General features: G+C 36.8%; 1 protein-coding gene across 2 annotated transcripts in view; it reads left to right on the forward strand.

Annotated features, from left to right (window-relative positions):
- The window catches only part of BNC2 (basonuclin zinc finger protein 2), a 451398-nt gene that overhangs the window by 315731 nt on the left and 113235 nt on the right, over nucleotides 1–22432 (forward strand). For both annotated transcript variants that reach the window (XM_064381327.1, XM_064381328.1), the window contains one exon: nucleotides 1810–2045. In XM_064381327.1, the coding sequence (XP_064237397.1) occupies nucleotides 1810–2045 (236 nt within the window). The remainder of the gene's footprint in view (nucleotides 1–1809; nucleotides 2046–22432) is intronic.

Genomic DNA, 22432 nt, shown 5'->3' on the forward strand with positions numbered 1-22432 from the left:
TCCCTAGGCTTGTGAATCCCTTATCTTTCCCAAACGTTAAATTAATTTTTAAGGCTATTTATTCAAAGTTGACTTAACCACTAGAATAGGAAAGATCAGACAAATCAGCTGCAAGAAATGAAGTATGAGAAAACCCGAACTCTTTGACAAAGTATTCCTGGGAGTAAATGTGTTGAATGAAGCCAGCGGGTAAATGATAAGGGCCTTTACACTGTAGATGTAAGAAAGCAATTTATCAAGAGTACATGAACTCTCTAGTGACCACAAGTCAGGAGGAAATAAGAGTGGAGGAGGAGCCCTGAAAAAATACATGTGAAATACTAAAAAATCTGTGTGCACGTACTTTTAAATTCCTCCATTATCATGCAGTAATACTGGTGTAGTAAAATAGGAGTTGCTGAGAATGCACATGTAGTACAGCCCATACCTTTGGGGATAGGTGTTAGGAAAAGCAGCTGAGAAAGGCCACACAGTGGTTTAGAATTTGAGGAAACCTTAGGTACATAACTTAGGTGTAGTTATGACTTGAGCCTGGATGTTGGCTGATACCTATTTGCCTGACTCATGAGGTTAGATGACCATCCTTCAGACTTACGTGTTCATCTTGTTTAATACCTCAGTGGGCATATGTGTTTAATTCTGACAGTTCTGAATGCCTTTTATGTTCTCTTAAGGAGTTTAGAGTGCCTCTTATTCCTTATCTCACTAATCTTTGCAGCATCTCTTTAAGCCCTACAGATAAGACAATGTTATTGTTTGAGAAACTGAGGCAAAATGTAATTCTATTATCAGCAATAGGGTGTACAGTAACTGAGATATGGATGGGGATTAGAATTTATGACCTTATTTTGGCTTTTATCTCTAGAGAAGAGATGGTGTTTCTTAAATTTGAGGAGAAAAAAAATAACCAATTGTTGAAATTTTTGTATTATTCAAAGTGTTTACTCTGAGAATGGTCATCCTCAGCTTTTTCTACTGAGATAATACAGTTAGCTGAAATACACCAGAAATTCCCAAATGTTGGTTTCTCATTTGTTTCCATTTTCATCTATACCCTTAGAGCTATTAATGAAGTAACTTCTTTATAAAATTATGACTTTAATGTTATTTCTTTTTTATCCTGAATAACTTTCAGAAAACATGCCAGTGAACACAAAAGCAGCCTAACAGATGACTAATGAGAGAAATTGGGAAAACTAGGTTTTTGGATAAACCCCTGTAGCTAGCAGGACTTGAGTTAAATTACTATCCCTACACACAGATGTCAGCTTTCCTTATTCCCTCCAAATTAGGTCTTTTACTCCTATCGTCTAAAGAACACCATCTTCCTCTTCTTTAACCATTCAGGTATTATAAGGGGTGAATCTTATTCATAAAAGTGATACGGATTGAGCCTCCCCGTATGGCATGAGTTAGGAATTGTTTTGTTTTTGGTAGGGGGTAGAGGCACCATCGTTAACTTGAGTCGAACCATAGTTCAGTTAACAAATTAATTAGGTTTTTAGCACCAGCCACGGTCATTTATAAACATCCTCAGTGGCTCTTTATCTTGAAGTTAAATGTGTTTTGTATTTGTTGTTGCCTGCAATTTATAAACACATCAAATTACAAAATAGGAAAGAAAAAGGACAAAACAGAAAGGAGGTGACAGTGAACTATTTTCTTTGCAAGATCTTGCTTAAACACCTGTGGCGAACATTCATCTATAGAAATGGAGCCCTGGTAACTTAACAGCGATGTTTCTAAGTCCTGTTCTCTCTCTTTATTCCCAACAACTCCATCACTGGAACTTTGGCGGGACCACCACAGCCTTGGATAAGCTCAGCACGCAGCACCTGTACCACCCCACGCAAGTGGAGATTGTGCAGTCCAACGTCGTGTTTGACATCAGCAGCCTGATGCTCTACGGAACGCAGGCAGTGCCCGTGAGGCTGAAGATCCTGCTGGACCGCCTCTTCAGCGTCCTGAAGCAGGAGGAGGTGCTGCACATACTGCATGGCCTTGGCTGGACTCTGCGGGACTATGTCCGAGGATACATCCTTCAGGTAGGGGGAGGACATGAACAGCAGTGTCTGGGGCCCGCTCTGGAAGGGGGGTTAGAGCCCTTGGCAAACCTGGTCTCCTTCCTGCCCCTTGCAGGAAGGGCTGCCCGCCCTCTTCTGGGTAAAGTGGTCATTTCAGCGGGCTTGTCAGGGAAGGGGAAAGGAGAGAGAGGAAGCAGGCCACCATCGGGCCTCAGGGTGTATTAGAGGGAAAACGTGGCCTCTTGCCTCTAGTTACCTTTGTGTGCACCTTTTTGAATTCAACTCTCTACAACGTGGGCTTCCTGGCTTCTCCAACAATTCTTATTATAGCCCTGTTAAAAAGGAGGGCTCTTTGACGTGGGTGATGGGTGTGTGAAAACCTGAAATTACACTTCATTTCAGTTTGTTAGGGCTTTTTTCCATACTCAGTTTGCAGGTATGGTGTTTTTCTCCATTGTTTGTGTACCTACAGGTACATATGTTACTATTTATTGTTTCTCATCCAAATCAAAGGTAGAACTGTAATTCATATAAACTTATATAACCAGTAAACTGTCACATCGTAGCCTTTAGATTTCTGCATTCTGAAACACACAGACTTGGTTTTAGATTTGGTTTTTGCAGAACCTGTTCTTCCAGCCTTGAGCGTCTCCTTTGTATCAATGGCACTTCTGACCTGGTAAGGGCTTTAAGACTTTTCTGGAAGGCCCGCAGCCTTCACGCACCCCCATCCCCTTTCTTCATCTCATTTTTGCAGTACGTCGTGTGTCATTTGCATTGTATACTTTGCCTCTGAAACATGTTTATGGCTATCTGTCTTCCTACAATTGTTGAGGGGTCAACGTTGAGAACAACATTTTGGGAGACCGCAGGATCCAAAGAGGCTACACTGGATAATGAAGAAATACTCGCTCCTGCTGAAGGAGATCTCAGTTTTTTCAGGTAGAATCTGAAGCAATTTTTGAAATTTCCTATGAAGATAATACCAGGAGATGTGACCCCTTCAAAAACAACTGGTTTTGGCTGTGCCAGCCTTGTATAGTGCTGGAGATATCACCGCTGTTTTATTCCCTGAGGCACCGTGTATTACATGAAGGGCATTGGCTGCCAGCTTGACATGTGAGGAGTAGGGAGCTTCAGTCTCCCTCTCTTTTTAACCTGGCATCAGTACATATGAATTCTTGTCATTTTCCTGTGAGATACCTCCAGCTGTTAGCTGGAACAGGAGAGCAGTAGAAGAATGGTGAGTAGAAGTAGAGAAAGATAAGGGAGGTGGAATAACCTGTCTGCTCTCGGACTAGAATGATGTCTAAATTTAGTGAGAATCTCAACTTGAAAGACACAGAAAATTTGGCCCTCAAAAGATGAGATGATGGTGATAATAGTAGCAATTATATATTACGTTTTCATTTTAGAGAGCGTGTTCACAAGCATTATCTCATTTGCCTCAGGATGGGGATATTTCAGTGGGATAAAGTAGAAAGATAAGTCCTGGATGGTTAGGGGACATGAGAGGGAACAAGGTCTAAGAGGAAGGGGCCAGGAAAAATATATCAAGCAACTGGTTTCACAATTCCTGCTTATACTGGCCCCAGGATGCATACAGTGCTACATCCTTCTACAGTCATTTCCACAACATGATTATTAATGTCTGTTTTGGATGGATTTTGCCCTACACAAAGAGAAGAACCTTACAGTTGTTTGTACGGAACTGTTAGCTTGGCTAACAGTCTTTTCTTTATTACAAACCAGCAAGTATTTTGGCCCGATCTTGTACCATCTTTATTATCTCCACTATGCTGCTTATACTTTTGTCATTAATATTGTCTTTCAGTTTCACGTGTATTTGTTGCCTAAGATATTTATACCTGCATACCTATGCAGAGACACAAGCATATACATTGCGTCTTTCTGTCCAAATAAGTATGTGCAGGGCTATGCTGATTTGCAATTTTAACAACTCAGCTCACGTAGCCCTTTGATAGCAGTAAATATAAAGCCTGATAATGTTTCTGTGATACAGTCCTATTGTTTTTTATTTTACTTGAAATAATTACTTAGATGTTAATTTTTCCCCAATATTCGAACGTATCTCTAATGCAAGTATAAAAAATGTAAATGTACTCTGTATTTTTTTTTTTACGAGGGCCCAGTATTTAGCAGAGGTATCCAGTCTTTTAGCTTGATGGGCCACATTGGAAAAAGAATTGTTTTGGGCCACACATAAAATATAGTAACACAAACAATAGCTGATGAGCTAAAAAATAAATATAGCAAAAAAAAAAAAAAAAAAAAAACAAGTCATTCTGTTTTAAGAAAGTTTACAAATTTGTGTTGGACCACATTCAGAGCCATCCTGTGCCACATGCAGCCTGTGGGCTGTGGGTTGGACAGGTTTGATTTAAAGATACAATACTGCAAGAGAAATTTAAGTTTGAGAGGAAAATTCAGTAAAACCAGGAACTAAAATTTATTAAGTCTCTTAGGGTGAAATATTGCATATAGAGAACATTGTCATTTATTGTGACACTTAAATTATAATTAATTTTTATTATTTTAATACAGATTTTGACAGTCTCAAATTTAATATAATGTTTCTCCATTCAAGAGTCTAAAATTGACATTTTGAGAAAACTGTAGATGATTTTTACATTAGAGTAATTCTAGGTTTAGTTTCTGTCTTGTTTTATTGGTAGAATTTATGTAATTAGATTTTATTTAAATGATGGTTTTTATCATTCAGCATTTATAATCTTGTTCTTTGTGAAAACAGTTCTTGGTTTGGGAAAAAAAAAGCAAAAGGTTTCAGAACACCAAAACTGTTATCACTTAGATAGTGAGAAAATGCTTGTTTTGTTAAGGAAAAAGACAGAGACTGTAAAAGTAAACCCTTTTCTTCTAAAGTAATATTATTTGGTAATCAGCCAGTATTTTAAAGATTGTATATGGTAATGATAAGGTGTGCACAAGTTACTTTCAATATAATTGTATATGGCATTTTTGTAAAAGTAGGCTATAAAACGTGTGTCTGAAAGCTGTGGAACCCCATAATGCACTATTAGTGTACAAGTCATTTTATCTGGCTAAAACTCAATTGTCTTGTAGCCCTCAAGGCATCAATTTTAGCATTATTGCTCTCAACAACAGTATATTGAATATTATGTCAGTTAAAGGAGAATAATTATCAAGGCAGGTTAGGGTGGCTGTTAGTCTTACCACATATTGACTTGGTTAGCAGTTGGCTATAGATTGTGTTCCTGGGCAAATGAAGATGTACGGTAAGTTGAACTAGTCAAGCCAGGATATTAATTTAACTCTCTGTGGGCTCAAGCCTTCATCCTTTATGTGTACACAGCTACGCCTGCCTTCTGAGATACCTTCAAATATGGAAGAATGACAGTTATCTGATCTGATTTTGAATTTTTGGATGTAGGGGGAAGAGGAGAACAGGACTTTGAAAACTATGTGGTTATGAAGAGGTCATTGTTAGAAAAAGGGAGATATTAGTGATGCTACAGAGTCATTTAAAAGGCTGGCACAATGGTCAAGGATCCTGCACTTTTTTAATAAAATTAATTTTCTCTTACGTGAATATATATTCACAAGCTAGGCAGTTGAGTTTAAAATGCATAAAATAACTTGGACTACAGCTACTTAAGAAGTCAGGTAATATATAAAGGACCCAGTATTCTCCTGTCTACTTATTAAAGTATTTATTCAGAAGGCACAGAAAAGGTAAGTTAACTTGTTAGCATTTTACAAAAAACAACAAAAATGGGAATATGCAATTAGATGCTAAAAACTAAATATAAGGGAGAATATGAGGTTTTTTTCTACTACTAAAGATTAATTCTGGCTGGGCATGGTGGCTCACACCTGTAATCCCAGCACTTTGGGAGGCCGATGAGGGCGGATCACGAGGTCAGGAGATCGAGACCATCCTGGCCAACATGGTGAAACACCCATCTCTATTAAAAATACAAGAATTAGCCAGGTATGATGGCACGTGCCTGTAATCCCAGCTACTCAGGAGGCTGAGGTGGGAGAATTGCTTGAACCCAGGAAGCAGAGGTTGTAGTAAGCTGAGATTGCACCTTTACACTTTAGCCTGGGCGTTGCAGCAAGACTCTGTCTAAAAAAAAAAGAATAATTCTTAGTTCAGGTCTGTATCTCATGATACATTTATTGACCATGAATAGAAGCAGTGGTCCCTCTTTTGTCCTTTCCCCATTTCCCCCCCTGTCTTTGACCTAGGAAATAAGAATACAAGTGATTATCATTTTGAATTTAGTCATTTAAAAATCAAGTTTTCATAGTCTTTCAGTTTGAATGTATAACCGACTTGCTAGGGCTCGTCCACCAGCCTGTCTGTGGAGATCTCTTCATTTGCAGGTGGGTCCTGCCAGAATTCAGAGAAGCAGCTCAGACATTCTGCATATTTAGGTAGGGTGTCAGCAGCCTTATGAGAAGAGTAGTAGTGATGCCCCTCTGACCTCTCCTGTGTCTTACTAGCACAATCAGGACATTAGAAGAGCATTCATCAAAGACAAATGGGGCCATCTATCTTTGAGAGGTCCAACGTTAGATTTGGGAGTAACTACATGCTGGATCCTTCTCTTAAGTTTCATGATACACATGAGCATAACACAGGCTCTGAGGAGGCCTAGAGTAAGAGCCTGTGAGAGTAGAGAAGTAGCTTTCACCAACCTTTCCCACTTCATAACCTCTTCCTTTCAAGCTCATTCAATGTGTTTAGTTCCTGAACACACTCAGCTCTTCCCCCACATGGGCTATTTGCATGTAAGGTTTCTTCTGCCTGGAATACCTGGCTTGTGTCTCTGCATGGGTAATTTCTTCTCTTTTAGGTATCAGTCAAAGTCTCACTTTCTTACAGAGGACCATCCTTGCCAATGTAGGTCTTTTCTAGTGTAGCTCTATCTTAGAATTCTGTTTCCTTCAAACTCCTATCACAATTTAAAATCAATCAATTAAGTCAACTGTAAAAATGTTTATTTTTCTGGCTTCCTCACTAGAGAATGCCACAAATACAGAGCATTCAATAAATATTTGTTAAATGAGTGGCTAAGAAAACCTATTTAACTTGGTGTAGCTTGATGTTTCACCATAGAACTCATGGAATAGCCAGTAACTTCAGTTTGTCAAAAGGCCCTTAGTTTTTTCTCCACGCTTCCTAGGGACTGATTGCTATAGTAGCAGCTGGGCTGTTGAGGGTAATAAGAAGAAAAGTAAAGCCTCCCATGCCTTCTAGCTAGTGGTCTGTGTAGAGTAAGTGTTTTGTGGTATCCATGTGGTAGAAAACATCGATATCAAGCAAACACTTGTATTTAAACAGCTCTTTGCGGAACAAGTTCATAGGTTACCTCTTTTCCTCCTCTTACACCATCCTCTTATAGATGTTGCCAGTGAATTAACATTTGGTATAGTTGAGGCTCAAATAAGTTAAGTGACTTTCCAGTGATCACAGAAATGTTAATTGGCACAGTTGATACACTGTAAGCCTCCTGAAGATAACACTCCTCTTGTTCATCACTGTTAACTCACTTCCCAACACCGGCACCTAGCTGAATACATAATAAGGTGTATTAAATATTGGAAGGAAGACATTTTGAAGTTTGACTTGAATTCAGATCTTTGACTCTATGGATAATATTTGGATGCTTGTTTTCTGTTTTTAAGACTACCAGCCTGACTTTCCAGAATGTAATATGTGAGAGTCTATAGATTCAGAGTGGCGCGATTTTGGGGAAGAGGGAAGGCCTGAGAGTCTAGAACTGACAAACTAAGATCTCTTGTATTCAGTGGCACACCACATATGTCTGACCTTGGGCAAAATTGGGTGAAATGGGTTCCTCTTTTGCGTTCCTTTTCTTGCCTATTTCCTGATACTCTATTTCGTTACCTTTACCCCTATTTGCTCTCATTTCTGTGACTAAAACTTGTTTTCCAGATCTGATATTTATCCCTAATGCTTTATTGTAAATTCTGGTCTTTGACTTGCCTTTCCAGGAATATATGCCTTTTGTAGTTGAGTATAAAAACAAAGATTTTCTACCTAGTTAGTAAGATTTCAGCTATACCACGTGCAGGGAGTAGAAGAGAGATGCAGTAGCCTTTCCTGGGTTTGTAAAAGCCTTTCAAGTTGGATGGCAAAAGGGCTCTGGATATTGAGACAAGATTGGGTTAAATGTGGAAAACTTTGCCATTCTCAGTCATAGTAGCTTCATCTTTAAAATTAAGAAACCTTCCCATACCCTTCTAAACTTAAGATAACCCTCGTGTCCCTACCTTTGAGTGGCTAAAAAGATGAAATAATGTGGATGAAATGTATGTTGTGAACTTCTTCTCAATAAATTAGCATTTTTCATTTGTATTTATGTGTAAAGTTAACTCTGACTAATTATAGCAGAGAAATACCAGTTACTAAACATGTTTCTCTATAGATGTTAAATGCTTAAAAAAAGACAGGGAATGTGTTTTAGGCATAAGATAAATTGCAGTTGTTTTAGTAAGTACCTCCTGAAATACTACTAGTGGCGTAACACAGCAAAAGTTTGTTTCTCTTTTCTCTGCAAGCCTAGTCTAGTGGTGAATGCTTTCCTTCCATAGGTAATTTGACAAGAGGTAATTTAGAGCCATTGCTATTTTACGGCTCTGCCATTCTCTGGGATCGTAGATTCCTCATCTAGGTGGCAACCCTGAGAGAAGGTGCACGTTCTCTGTGGGACATTTTCATGGGTCAAGCTCAGAAGTGTAGTGGGGTGCTTCTTCTCACATCACTGACCAGAACTTATATCTAAATGGGGCCATGTGGCTGAGAGGAGGAGCAGGACTGATGGGCTTGGCAGGCACTCCCAGAGAAAATAAGCACAGATCCATGCCCTACTCGTGTGGTGGAATAGCTATAATTATGCCTTCTTTTTATAGAGTTGGACCAGAAAAGCTTAATGCAGCAGAGTTGTGTAGTGAAAGCAGATTCATGGGCTTGAATCCTGGCTTCAGTTCTTTCTAGATGTGTGAAAAAATTAGGCCCATGTCTTTATTCACCTCAGTTCACTCACCTGTAAAACAGGGATAATAATAGTACTCCTGGCTTTGATGTGAAGATAAAGTAGAATGATTCACAAAAAGCATTTAGTAGTGGCACTTGCTAAGTATCCAGCCAATGCTAACTATTAATATGATGGTGAAAAAGATGATGATATAGACTATTGCAGACTACTACCAACCTGGTCATTTTAGAACTTTGTTTCTGTAAAGTAACCTTAAATCCTGGATTTCACTCTGCCTCTTTGAGCAGAATGCCTTTCCAACCAGTAGAGCAAAAAGGGTAGCTACTATTTAATTATCAATAAATAATAGACACATACATACACACATACAAACTTGTATATATGTATGTACATATGAATGTACTGGGATATAAATAAAAAGCAGGAGTATGTAGTAACCAAGGCTTTGGACTTTAGAGTTGGACAGACTTACCTGGTTGTGAATCTTGGTTTCACTTTCAATAGCTCTCTTGGCCAGCAGAGAGACATACTTGAACATCAGCTTCTTCATCTATGAAGGTTAAATCAAAGGATATTTTAAAAGTATGTAATATAGTAACTAGCCCATAGCACTCTCATTAATATTAACCCTTACTACATTGTGAAGGTGTGTATTTGTATGTGTGCATTTTTTAAAGTAATCGTTTATTGTTTTTTTGAGACTGAGTCTCGCTCTGTCTCCAGGCTGGAGTGTAGTGGCATGATCTCGGCTCACTGCAGCCTCCACCTCCCTAGTTCGGATGATTTTCCTGCCTCATGCTCCTAAGTAGCTGGGATTACAGGCGCCTGCCACCACACCCGGCTAATTTTTAAATTTTTAGTGGAGACGGGGTTTCACCATGTTAGCCAGGCTGTTCTCAAACTCCTGACTTCATGTGTTCCACCCACCTCAGCCTCCCGAAGTGCTGGGATTACAGGCATGAGCCACCACGCTCGGCCAAGTAATGGTTTATTCTATATATGACACTGTTATTTTTTATCACCTTTGCATTTTCCTATTTTATCAACTCTTCCAGTACTTTACAAGCTCTGACACAGAATGAATGATTACTTTATGCATTTGTTAAAATAGAGTCTGTAGGATTGCACGTTACTACATAAAGTAAAACATTTAAAACAGTTAGCCTTTGAAATGGGTATTATCTGACCTCACAGGTTTTTAGGAAATTTCTGTAGCAGAAAGATCAGTGGATCTAGATATGAATTAATTTAGGTCATCCTTCAAATAGCAAAAATTACTGATTTATTAGTATATATTGAGTATATAAGAGGAGATCTCTCAGAAAACTAACACTCTAATGGGTGAGCTATAAACAAATGATGGAAAGTTGTATGATATAAATTACAGAAATATACAGATGACCCAGAAATTTGACATAAAGGAGGGATTATTTGTCCCCAAGTAAAGATTAAATTATCAACACCATGACCTAAGGAGAGTGTCCTTGCATTATGTTACCAATGCGTGAATCTTTTTCAGGAAAGAAGGATCGCACATGTGATTGGTCAAGATCCCCCTGTCTTTGGTGGGGATATGCAAAAAATAAATGATTTAGAGCAGTGTATCGTATTTATAGTGTCTGTTTTCTAAGGTGCTTGGACCACTCTACAAACACTGTCCTGGCAAGCCTCCTAACCTCCCTATTAGAGAGAGAGTTTCACAGACTGTTATCCTTGGTTTTAAAGTTACTGTGATGGGAGGCCTCAGGCAGAGGCAAAGCTGGAAGTGGAATACACGGATTTTGAATCCCTTGCCAAAGCTCTAACTGTTTGAACAGCAATGAAAATAAACACCTTAGATCCAAGGACAAAGCTTGATGTTTTGTGCTCTGAGTTAAAATATTCCTCCCCTTTACTGTTGCAAAATAGAAATATATGGCTTACCAGATTCCAGGATGGAATGCAGTGACTGCTAGAATAGGATTTGTGCCCCTGGGACATGAATAGGGGCTTTTGCATTCCCCCGGGGGAGCAGAAATGAGTCCACAGCTCACTGGCCAGTCGCCATTTGATAAGAATCAGTTCAGATTTACTTGAAATGGATATTGGCTGTGATGGCACTGATTAAATTGTATGATCTCCTGAGCAGCACTCATACATCCTTCTTGTTGAATTTCAAGTGGAAAGCTCTGAGCTTCGGGTTAAAACTTAATTCTAGCACCAGTTAACTCTCTAGCCATACAGAAAGCACAAAATTTCTTTGAGCCTTATTTTCTTGATGGTGCCTTCTTAAAGGAGTTTTTAGGATGAAGAGAAGTAATACGTTAAATTCACAGTGGAGCTCAATAAATTTAATTCCTTAAGTAGAGTCTCCTCCCAGTCCCCATCCCCAACTCTTAAGTTTCTAGAGCAACAGGAGCTTTATCAGTCTTCCAGTTGCCCATATATTTTATTTGAGCTACTGTGTCTTTTTCTAGTATTTCCCCCAATTTGACAGAAGAGCCCAGTGGAAGATGAGGGGGCGTTGCACAGGAACTGAAATCCTCTGTGACTCTAACAGAGTCATGGGAAAGCTCTCAAGGCTGAGTCGTAGTCTGCTTTCTGTTTCCTTGGAGTGATCTACACCTCATGTGTTGGTATATGAAATCTTGAAGGGCTGTGAAAAGTAGAAAATGAGATAAGGATCTGTGTGGGTTTCTGGAAGCTTTTGCTAAATTCATACAGATGAAACAAACATAAATAAAGATACATTTATTTGATTTCTGCATGATAGCCATATGTAATGCTGTCAGAACTGGAGAACAAAATGTAGGCCAATACATTTGCTAGGAGAATGAGTGACCACTGCCAAATTGAGTTAACTATAGGAAGACCTGTTGAAAAAAGAGAGATTGTTAAGGAAGAAGGGAGATTGTTTACTCAATAGAAAGTATTGAACAAGCCTTTTTTTCCATACAGGAAGAATGCTATGTTGGAAAGAGGTATGAGCAAGTTTATGGGGGAGACTAGAATCTCAGTTAGGTGAACAGCTTTGAGCTGTGGTATTGGTGAGTGTGGGTAGGCCAGGCCTTGGCCTGATGATCAGAAGCTCTTCTTGATTCATCTGATGTTTGCATATCACCACTTCTTCCTGAGGGCAGTTACTCGTGATTCTGACTGTTTACAGACCTGTCAATTGTTGCTGGTAGCCTTAGATTTTAAAGACATAGCTAACTAGCTAGTGATGTCATGAGCGATTGTTTTACAAACCTACCATTGTGGTCCTATTGCTATCTAGGAAGTTTCTTCATTTGTTGGTGGCAACTGAGTGATCTATTGTGTCCACTTGCCGTCTCTCCCCTTCCCCTTCCCTCTATCTTCTTCTCTCCCTTTCTCTCTTTTTCTGTCTAGGTAGACTTGAGGTGGGGGATTTGCTTGACTACAGTAGATCATAATACATAAGGCCTCCAAAATAAGAGGGTGAAACATTGACTGGAATATATTTTCTGCTCAAACTCAACTTCAGTTTACTTTGTATTTCTTACCTGTTAACCCCCAGATAAGCATTTTTCAGAGACTTTGAGAATCCAGGGTTCTCTCTGTAAGGAAATATGTTAACCTGATTTCCTTGTTCTCATGTAATTTTCTCTCTTAAAGCCATAATAATAGTGTCAGAGGCAGCTTTCTAGTTAGTGTGAGTAATGTGGTTACTGTATTTTCTATTTTTATTTTAATGTGCTTTTCCTGCTGTGGATTTTTTCCTTTTCTGATTTTAAAAACAGCAGTTGAGTAAATGTGGTTATTCGAAGACTGGTGTATATTGCATCTTCTCTGAGATGCAATTTTGAAGGAAGGCTCTGTGCACAATAGGAATTTTTTCTCAGATTCCTTAGTAGGATTAATAGGAGAATGTTTGAAACACAGGCCACTGACAGTATTGGTTTATGATCATAGTAGGTCAGGCTGCTCCAGAGAAATTGACATTTAAACAATAGAGTATCCCATAGGTTTTGTTTCTAGAGTATCTGTTAATATGAAGTCTGTTTATTTTATGGTGTGTTGATAAGACATAAAATTAGGTAACCGGGGAAGCGCCTTAAATTGCTGCATTCATTTAACTCTTTATAAGTGTGCATACATGTTTAGAAATTTTGAATTAACAACAACAAAATGCACTTTAATTCCCCTGGAAAGAGTAATTAAGAGCTACTTGTCTCTGTGTGCTGTCATCTCTGCCAGAATTAGAGTTCCTGCTGAGTATATTCCATTGAGTCAGCCATCATTCCATCACCAGCAGGGATTGCTTTTCCACGTATTGACATGTGAGGGAATGTCTGTCTTGCAGTAGCCATGGGCCTGTGCCAGATTTTGAGATCCATAGAGGCAGTTCTGGGAGCTTTTCAATTCTGAATCAGGGTTCCAATTCATAATAGCTGAGCCAGGGAAACCGGGTTGAATCTCTGGCCAAAACCACGGTAAAAAAAACTTTTCCCCCCTTTCCCTTCTTGCAGTGCTTAATTGCTTTAAAATATGAGTGCCTCTGTCCATTGATTCTCTGGTGACTTTCCGTTGGATTCAAATTGTGGTCTCTTAGGTGAAAAGGTCAGTGTGTTACTCATTCAGCCACACATCGATGGAGATTAACTGAGAGCAGTACAAGACATTTGGATCCTGCCAGACCTAGGTCACCTGAAGGAAGTTTATTTCTTTTCTCTCTAGCCTTTACTATACCTGCTGCAGAAGAGGATGGCCCTGTCTTCTGGGAGTGGGGGAGGGTTTTGATTGGCTGTGTGTTAACTGCCTCAAATCCATGGCCATAGGGTGAGTAAGAACCCTGGAGAATCAAACATGTCATCTTTGTAGCATCACCTGATTTAGTGCATTTCCTCAGGTCTGAGACGTCTCAGGGGGCCTTTTTCTCTTGCAGCACTGATCTTTCAATGAGGTGCTAGTGTCTGTCCTGAGCAATAACAAGGAAAAACCATGAAGTGTGAACAGCTCTTATTGGGGCGGGGTAAATGTCATTAGTGCCTTTGTAGCCTTCCCTGCAATCTGAATGCTCTTGTCAAAAGAGCAACTTACTGAAGCCTCCTTTAAAATCACATAAATGGGACTTAAGATGCCAAAGTTTTACATTTTAATTAAGCAAGGCCATTAGCTCCCTTTGCATATATATTTTTTTAGCCAGTTATGCTTGTATGTCTTATAAGGACAATATCATATAAGGCTGTTGAAAAATTATCCACAAAAATTATTTTAAGGATTTGAGAAATACTTGGTCAATTCTAAGTCAAAGTTTTAGATATAGAGACACTATACTCATGTGCTCCACCACTGTAATATGCATATTGACATATGTGATATGAGAAAACACTAGCATTTTGAGTTAATAATTAGATCAGTTTGGATTAATGGAAAGTTTGAAGCTTAAGAGGGTTTAAATAATGATTTCATTGTTTTCAATACACAAATGGAAATGTTTCTCCAGTCAGAATTCCCCCTAGTATTCTCCTGAAACAAAATTTTTGTATGTAGATATTTGCTTCTTTTGCAAGTTTGAGAATTTCAGAGTAACTTCTGGTTATTCTGGGTTGTAACTCGGAGTTACAAAAAAATCACATTAAATAGTTGAATGGTTGCGAGGATCAGATACAGAAAAAAATTGTTTTTTTTTTAACCTATGCATATTTTAAATAAAAATGAATTGAGACATCTGGTTAAAACTTTGGGAGGTGCATCTAGAAAAGTTACAGGTGGTAAATGGAAATTTGCTACCCATTACTGCTAATTTAAGATGTATCATTTGATATATTCTGTTTATTTAGTGTATAGTCTTCAAAATGTGATCCTCCATTCCTTTTCAAAATTCTAATTAGGTCATAGATTTTATATTTCTTTTTTTCTTTCTTTCTTTTTGTTTTTTTGAGATGTAGTCGCCCTCTGTTGCCCAGGTTGTAATGCAGTGGCATGATCTCGGCTAACTGCAGCCTCCACCTCCCTGGCTCAAGTCATCCACCCACCTCAGCCTCCCAAGCATCTGGGACTATAAGTGCATGCCACCACGCCTGGCTATTTATTTTTTTGTTTTTTGTAGAAATGGAATTTCCTCATGTTGTGATCTGCCCGCCTTGGCCTGCCAAAGTGTTGGAGTTACAGACATGAGCCACCACTCCCAGCCATATTTATTTTTCCCCTGTTTTGAGTATTCAGGAAAATGTATACATTCAACAGATAATTACTTGAGTTACTGGTATATTAAAAGTGGTAAACAGACAGAGACCATGCCCCTCTGTTACAGCTTTCAGTTTAGTGGAAGTTGGTGGCTCAGGCTAAGTTAATGGAAAGGAGAGATCATTGGGTATGTTTTCTAGTGAAAACATAAGTAAGATCTATAATTATTGCAGTCATGAATTATATGTAAATAGACTCTTTGGACATATTACCAATTTACTTGAAAAGTTAATGCTTTAAGGAATTTTAAACATTTTTCAGCTGTCTTGATTGTATTTTAATAATATTAATTCAAACTCTGCAATTAAATGACTGACTAAACAAAAGTAAATTTCAACCTGGCCCCCACTTTTTGAATTAAAAACATTTATATGAGTTTTAGTTAGTGAGATTTTGCTGTCCGTTATGGAAAACCAATTTATTTATTAAAGCATAGAAGGTAAGCAGCAAAGATATATTTCCTTCCTATTCTTTAACTAAAATGTTTCGGCAAGTTAATAAAAACTTATTTTAAAATTTCCTTCTAGTGAGATTTTGAAGATGATTTTTAGCCCCATCAGGATCATTTCACAAAAACTGCCTGTGAAGTCACTCATTTAGAACAAGGCAATCTCTGTGGAATTGCTGTTGCCAGTGTCACTTGGGGAGTAATTGGGCCAATTAAAATGTAGGTGTTTTCTATTAAGTTGTGGTGCCTGTTAAAGAGTACCAGATTTAGAATTAGTCTGTGTTCCCTTTTTAGTTCCTTCACTTAGTACATAGAATTTTAGTTCATCTGATAGCTTGACTGATAAGTAATATATGTATTAATTAAGAAGGTGAAAGTCTAGTGCTAGTAGGTTCTTCTGAAAAATAGTGTCTGATTTGTAGAACAGTGAGAAGAACCATCAGGCAGTACCATCTGCTTTGTCCTCTCTTTCCTGTTCTACCTTATACCTGGATCTAGGCTGTTAATATAAATTATGATTGCTAAGGTTCACATTTTAGGATAACATTGACAAAGAGACGTCTGGAGTATCAAAATTATCAAAGATATACAGTAAAACTTCTTCATAAATGTTTTTCAAGGCACCAGCTGGAAGGAAGCTTTACTGTATTACATTTCCCATATGGAAAAGTATCTGGGACCTGAAAGGGGCACACCCTTAGAAGGGGAACACTTCTTAAAAAGGAACTTTATAAAAGAATGCTATAGCATAGGGTTTTCATGTATGATTTATTCACTTGAGCATATTGCTTTGAAGGCCCAAACAGCATCCTGGTATAAGTTGTGGTTTCCCAGACCTAAGGAGTGTCTGATAGTTTAAATATCACAAACTTTTTAGATTTGCCCATGCCACAGGTCAAATATGTCTTGCTATGAGTCTGGTTGCCATTTATTTTAGTCAAGGTTTGGCTTTTGTTAAAATTGTTGGATTGGCTTTCTTTATGAAAGATAAATGTACCTTCTCCTACGTGCGTTATTTTATATTAATAGAAAGTCAAGATGGTAGAATTTAAACATCGTTGTAGTAGAAAAGGTAAGCATTATTTTTCTACAGTGTTCTTTCTTTCATTTTTTGATACATATATTTTGTTATCATTTTCACTTGGTAAATATTACATAACTATTGAGGAGGGTTTGGGAGGATTGTGGTTCTTTTTTTGTTGTCCACTTTTTTTCTATAGCAATAATATTTCTAAAAGAGTAATACGTAATTTTTAAGAATACTTTTAAAAGATTTTTCAAATAATACTATAGTGTTTCAAGTGAGATTCAAGGAAACTGTATGTACTCATGCATTTAATAACATCAGACTTCTATAGTATACATCTAAAAGATAGTCATAAAGAGGTGTATTCACTTTGAAATGACATTCAGATAATTAAAGCATATTTTCCTACTGAATAAGTGTATGAATGGTATAGACATCTTCTATCCAGGGTAGTTGAAAAACCTAAATAATTATGTTAAATCTGGAACTTCTAGACATGTTTCCGGAATATTTTTCTGTTTAGGATGAGCTCTATAATATCCCATATAATTTTCACTTTATAGGTTGTATGAGCAGGATAGTAGTGATATTTATACATGCTAATATGTTAGTAACATTTTAAATATTTAGTTTTGATAAAAGTAATATATTAAATGGAAGGAATTGCCTCTATATAGCTGAACTAACCTTGAGGAGCATACAGTTCAGGAGTAAAACAAACAGGTAATAAAAACTGCTTTTGTTTATAGAAATTGGGTTTAGAACAGAAACTAAAATTTGGCTTAGATAATGTTCCCAAAATTTTCTCTTATTTCCTTCCAAAATATATCTTTGGCAGAAAGAGCAAAAATTTGAAGATTCATCTGAAAGATTATTATATTTTCTCTTTTCATTTAAAGTACAGTATTAGCTTGAATTCTAGTGAAATATGTATGGGATATATAAATGAAGCTTTATTTAATGTTATAGCTATTGTGGACAGGACTTAAATACAAGACTGAAGGAGGAGGGGAATTTTTTTTCTCCATGTCAAACAGGCTGTACAATTTATGTTTATGAAAAGAAAGGGAAAAATAAAAACAAAATTATGTTTTTGTGAGTCTTAAATTGTGGGGCTAGAAATACATGTAGATAGAATGAAAACTCACATAGCTCAGCTTATTAATGATTGTCTTTTAAGACCGTCTACAGTAAAGAATTTTGCTGAACTTCACAATAAGAAAGACCATATAGGGTATTTTAGACAGCTTTTATTAAATTTAGTTAGCATTTCTAATTTTTCCACAATGGTGGATGCCTTTAACAATGTCCATTCTGAAATACAGAATGGGCTATAAAAGGTTTGGAAGAGGTGTAGAAAGGTGTGTACAAGAACCAGAACACCAAGGGCATTTATTATTGGGTTAAAGAGTTGTATTTCACTGAAAGCTGATTTTTAAAAATTGAGTAGTGTATATATTAGTATATTAATAGTGATTTAAATTCCCACCATTTTATTATTTTTCACAAGTCTGTGGGTCAGCTGGGCATATCTGCAGTGAGCTGGCCTATTGACCTGGGGTTGGTTGGTCTAGAATGGCTCATTTACATATCTGGCTATTAGGTTGTTACTGGCTGTTGTTGGGGCAATGGAGATAACTGGGCAATTTATCAGGCATCCTTCAGCAGGTTAACTTGGGCTTGTTCACCTGCAGATAGTTGTAGGGTTCTTAAGAGCAGCAGGAGAGGGCAAGTCCAAATGTGCAGGCTTGGACACTTGTAAAGTGTCTGCTTCCTTTATATTTCCTATCATGCCATCAGCCAAAGCCAATCACATTACAAAGCCCAGAGCTGGAGTGGCAGATGATTACTCCAGGACATGGATGCCAAAGACATGAGCAATTTGGGGGTCAGTACTGTAATCTTTACTCACCTGATATAGTTTTAGTGTCTTAGGAAGCTTCATTTGGTAGTGGTCTCTATGTGGAACTAAGGAATCCTGAGCCAGGCTGTCTGGTTTGAAAGCTGTCACCGTAGTTCAAGCAGAAATAAGGCTGGCATTCAAGAGTAATGGCAGGGAGGATAAACAGCAGGGTTAGATAAACTTGCTGAGTGGATGCACTAGATGAGGGGGAAAAAAAGGTGCTCATAGGTCAATTCCAGGCTTCAAGGTTGGGTATACAGGAATCTAGGAAATTGGTAAGGTTGCAGACCTAACTATGTTTGTTGTGAACATAAAACATCCATGCAACTTTCTAAACAATTTCTATTCCTCTGTCCAGAAATATTAATGTGAAAGAGATGGAATCTGCAAAATTCCTTTTTTAAACTAATGCTTAAAAATTACCCCAGTGCTTTCTTTACCATCAGCCTTGCAAAGATACATAAATGATAAGTGTTTTCTCTTATCTTTTAAAAACATTTGGGCAACCTTGCCATAACCAATAAGCCCAAGAGTTCGGATTTCCTAGTTTTATTTCTCAGAACTGGGCAGCTACCTAAGATTTTTGAAAACTTAGTTTTAGGTGATTAAGATTATTTTTATATGTAGAAATATGTCAATTGTGACAAAAGTTAAAAATTTGGAAATCATTTTATTATCTACAGAGCTACAGAAAAAAAGAGGCAGATTTTTCTTCCTACCTAGATTTAGTTTTAAGAATATGAATATTTGATTCATCCTCATTTTCATCATAACAGATATTGCTACATGTTTAACTAAAAGATTAAGATTTTTGAATGGTTTGCTATTTTGTTACATTTCAGAGCCAAAGTATAAAAGTTTTGCTTTTTTTCTGCCATTTACTCTATCATCTAGGTTAAACTCCTCCAAACTGTGAATGTTTTTTGAAGAAATCATATCTAGGTTATTTATGAAAATATACAAAAGCCATCTTCTGCTAAGTAAATAAAAAACTAGCTTGATCATGGTTTCTCTGTACCTTACAGATGGATGGAGAAATATTTTTTGTTAATGAGTATACCTACTTATAAAAGAAGATAAAGAGAGATACTTGGGGAGAAAGGAATTTAGTGCATTATTTGCTTCTGGAAGACAAACATGCAGTTTATAATTTAAATTAAGATCAGGGTTCATAAACTGTTAAGTGTGATAAATGATAATATATTTCAATTTTATATTTGGTCTGTTTAAAGAGAAAGAATAAGGGAAAGGGTAAAGCAGGAGGAAGAGAGACACAGATTTTTAGAAATGATTTTCTCATGATTCTTTATGATGTGGTTTTGCAACCATGGTACAAATCAAAATTAGGTTACACAGTTAGATGTCCATTCCTGCATTACTTTTGTGTGATTCTCTCATGCATAGGCCATCTCATTTACTGTAAAACTAAAACAGGAAGACTTCCACGATGTTAGATCAAGGAAGAAAAACATACTTGATAATGATAAGAAAGCTTAACAGTGTCAAAACTAGTAATCCTCAAAATTTCATCTTCTAATATTACATCTAGAGTTCTTTGCATTGAATAATATTTCTCTTCAAATCATAACAGTAATAATTCATTCAGAATAGGACTATTTTAAAAAGCACTTACACCATTATTGGTTTGCTTGATGGTCACAAAGTCTACCAGTGTTAAGTAGATGTAGATGTTTTTAAAAACGAATTTTAGAAGTCAGACATTTTTGGTAGTTACATTGAAATCTGTTATATTACTACTAAGAATGGTTGTCTTAAAAGTTGATTTTTTAGATTATGTTTCTCTCTAATAAAATTCACTTCTGTAAAATTTTGCTGGCTGCTATAGGAAGACATATAAAAACATACATTTTAAAATTCTAGAAATGTTTTTCCTGCCTACTTTTCTCCTTGTTGGCATTTGTAAGATTTTTGAATGGTTTGCTATTTAGTTACATTGTGTTTCCTTTTTATACATGATTTACAAATAGCAGTAACGTTGAAAAATGTAATGTTTGTTTTAGGTTTATAAACGACAAATTGAAAGAATGAGTCTGTGGATGTATCATGTAATACAAATAGGCAGATTTTTCTTCCTTCCGAGATTTAGTTTTAAAAATATGAATATTTGATTCATCCTCATTTTCATCTTAACAGATATTGCTGCATGTTTAACCAAGAGTAACTTACCCCTAAATTTTCTTACATTTTAATACCTATAAGCTATCTTATTTTTATTGGCTTTGATTCAGAATTATTTCTCTCTTTTATGCTTTATTCCTTATTTGTATTTTTATCATAGATCAACTGACAGTTTTCAACAACACAAAGATTTGTAATGGCTAGAATCTCATTTAGTAATTTATTATAAAAACAGAATAATCTAGGCATTAAAAAAACCTGTGTGCCTGATACTTAATCTTTGTGTTTGTTTCCAGAGGCATGCAGGGTGTTTCCTGTCCAAGATACAAACCATATATTTCATTTGTCATATCTAATGTTTTTCATATCCGGAAATCATGTTCCATGTTATGTTTTACAAGACTTCATAAAAATAAGTGATCCAAATAAAATTTATAGTTAATTTTTCTGTCATAGCAAAATTATCTTTTTTCCTTCTTTTTCCCACAAGGGTACAGATGGGACTATAGAGTTTAAATTAGTGTATATTTACAAATAAAGTCTTAAGCTTTGAAACTAGAGAGTCATTTATTATTTAGAGGTTCCTAGCGGTGTGTTGGTAGCTTTACAATAGCTTTCTAAATGAAAACAAACAAACAAACCCTGATTTGTGAGTGTTTGCTAGTGAAAATATCCCATGATGGCTGATTTCAGCCTGTTAACATGAGTCACTGAACATGGAGTTGGGAAGAGATGCTTGGCCACACATTATTATATGGTATTTCTAGCACATCAAATGTAAGGAGAAGCAAATAATCTTAAGAGCACAGTTAATAGTAAAATGTAGTCAAATAATTAGAGGAACATAGATAATAGTGAAATGTTAAATAATTAGGAGTGATACATTTTGAGTATCTGTTATTGTTTTTAATATTTTTTCATTGCATATTTACAAAATTTAATTTTTAATAATTTCTGTGATTGAACCACCAACTCCCAGAATTTCTCAATGTTTAATAATCAGCTCTCATAGGCTGGCATGAGCCAGCTCTGGCACACTATTGCACAAAACCATTTCTTGTGATAGGAAGACAGGTTATGGTCAGTGTCTGTTGTGGGAGAGATCAGAATTAAGCTGCACAGTTAGATGTCTCGTGTCTGTGTGCCCAGGGAGGAAAAGCAGCCATTTTCTGTTTCAGCTCACATTACTAAACACCACCTGGTCCCATAAATTTTGGTATTTATATTAATATAAGGCCTTGAATGAGAGCAAAATACTAGAGTCTTTTAATAAAAGGGCAGGGAAAATATTTAAGATTTTCATTACAAAATTATTCTTATTTTTTTTTTCTGTTTATATGTCTCTTGGCTATTGTACATCTCCCACTTGAACAATAAAAGGATAAAGTTCTATCTTGACTTCCCGTTTAGCAGATCCTGTAGTCAGTGCTTCCTAATGCCACTCCAGTATCAAGGAGAAGCTACTTAAATAGTTTTCCTCAGTAGGATATATTGATAATTTATGTGTATCAGAAAGTAGTAGCTGTGTTGTTACAAAAAAATAAACTGAAATCTTTAGAAATTTAATGTGCATTAGCAACTGAGATAATGAAATGGACAGGGTGTGATTTAAGAATCTCATGCAACAAAATGGCAGGATTTTAAGTGCATTTTGTCAAACTTTCCTGTATA

Source organism: Aotus nancymaae, unplaced genomic scaffold (assembly GCF_030222135.1).
Source record: "Aotus nancymaae isolate 86718 unplaced genomic scaffold, 86718_ANA_hifiasm-v0.15.2.pri h1tg000003l, whole genome shotgun sequence".
In the NCBI taxonomy this organism is placed as follows: domain Eukaryota; kingdom Metazoa; phylum Chordata; class Mammalia; order Primates; family Aotidae; genus Aotus; species Aotus nancymaae.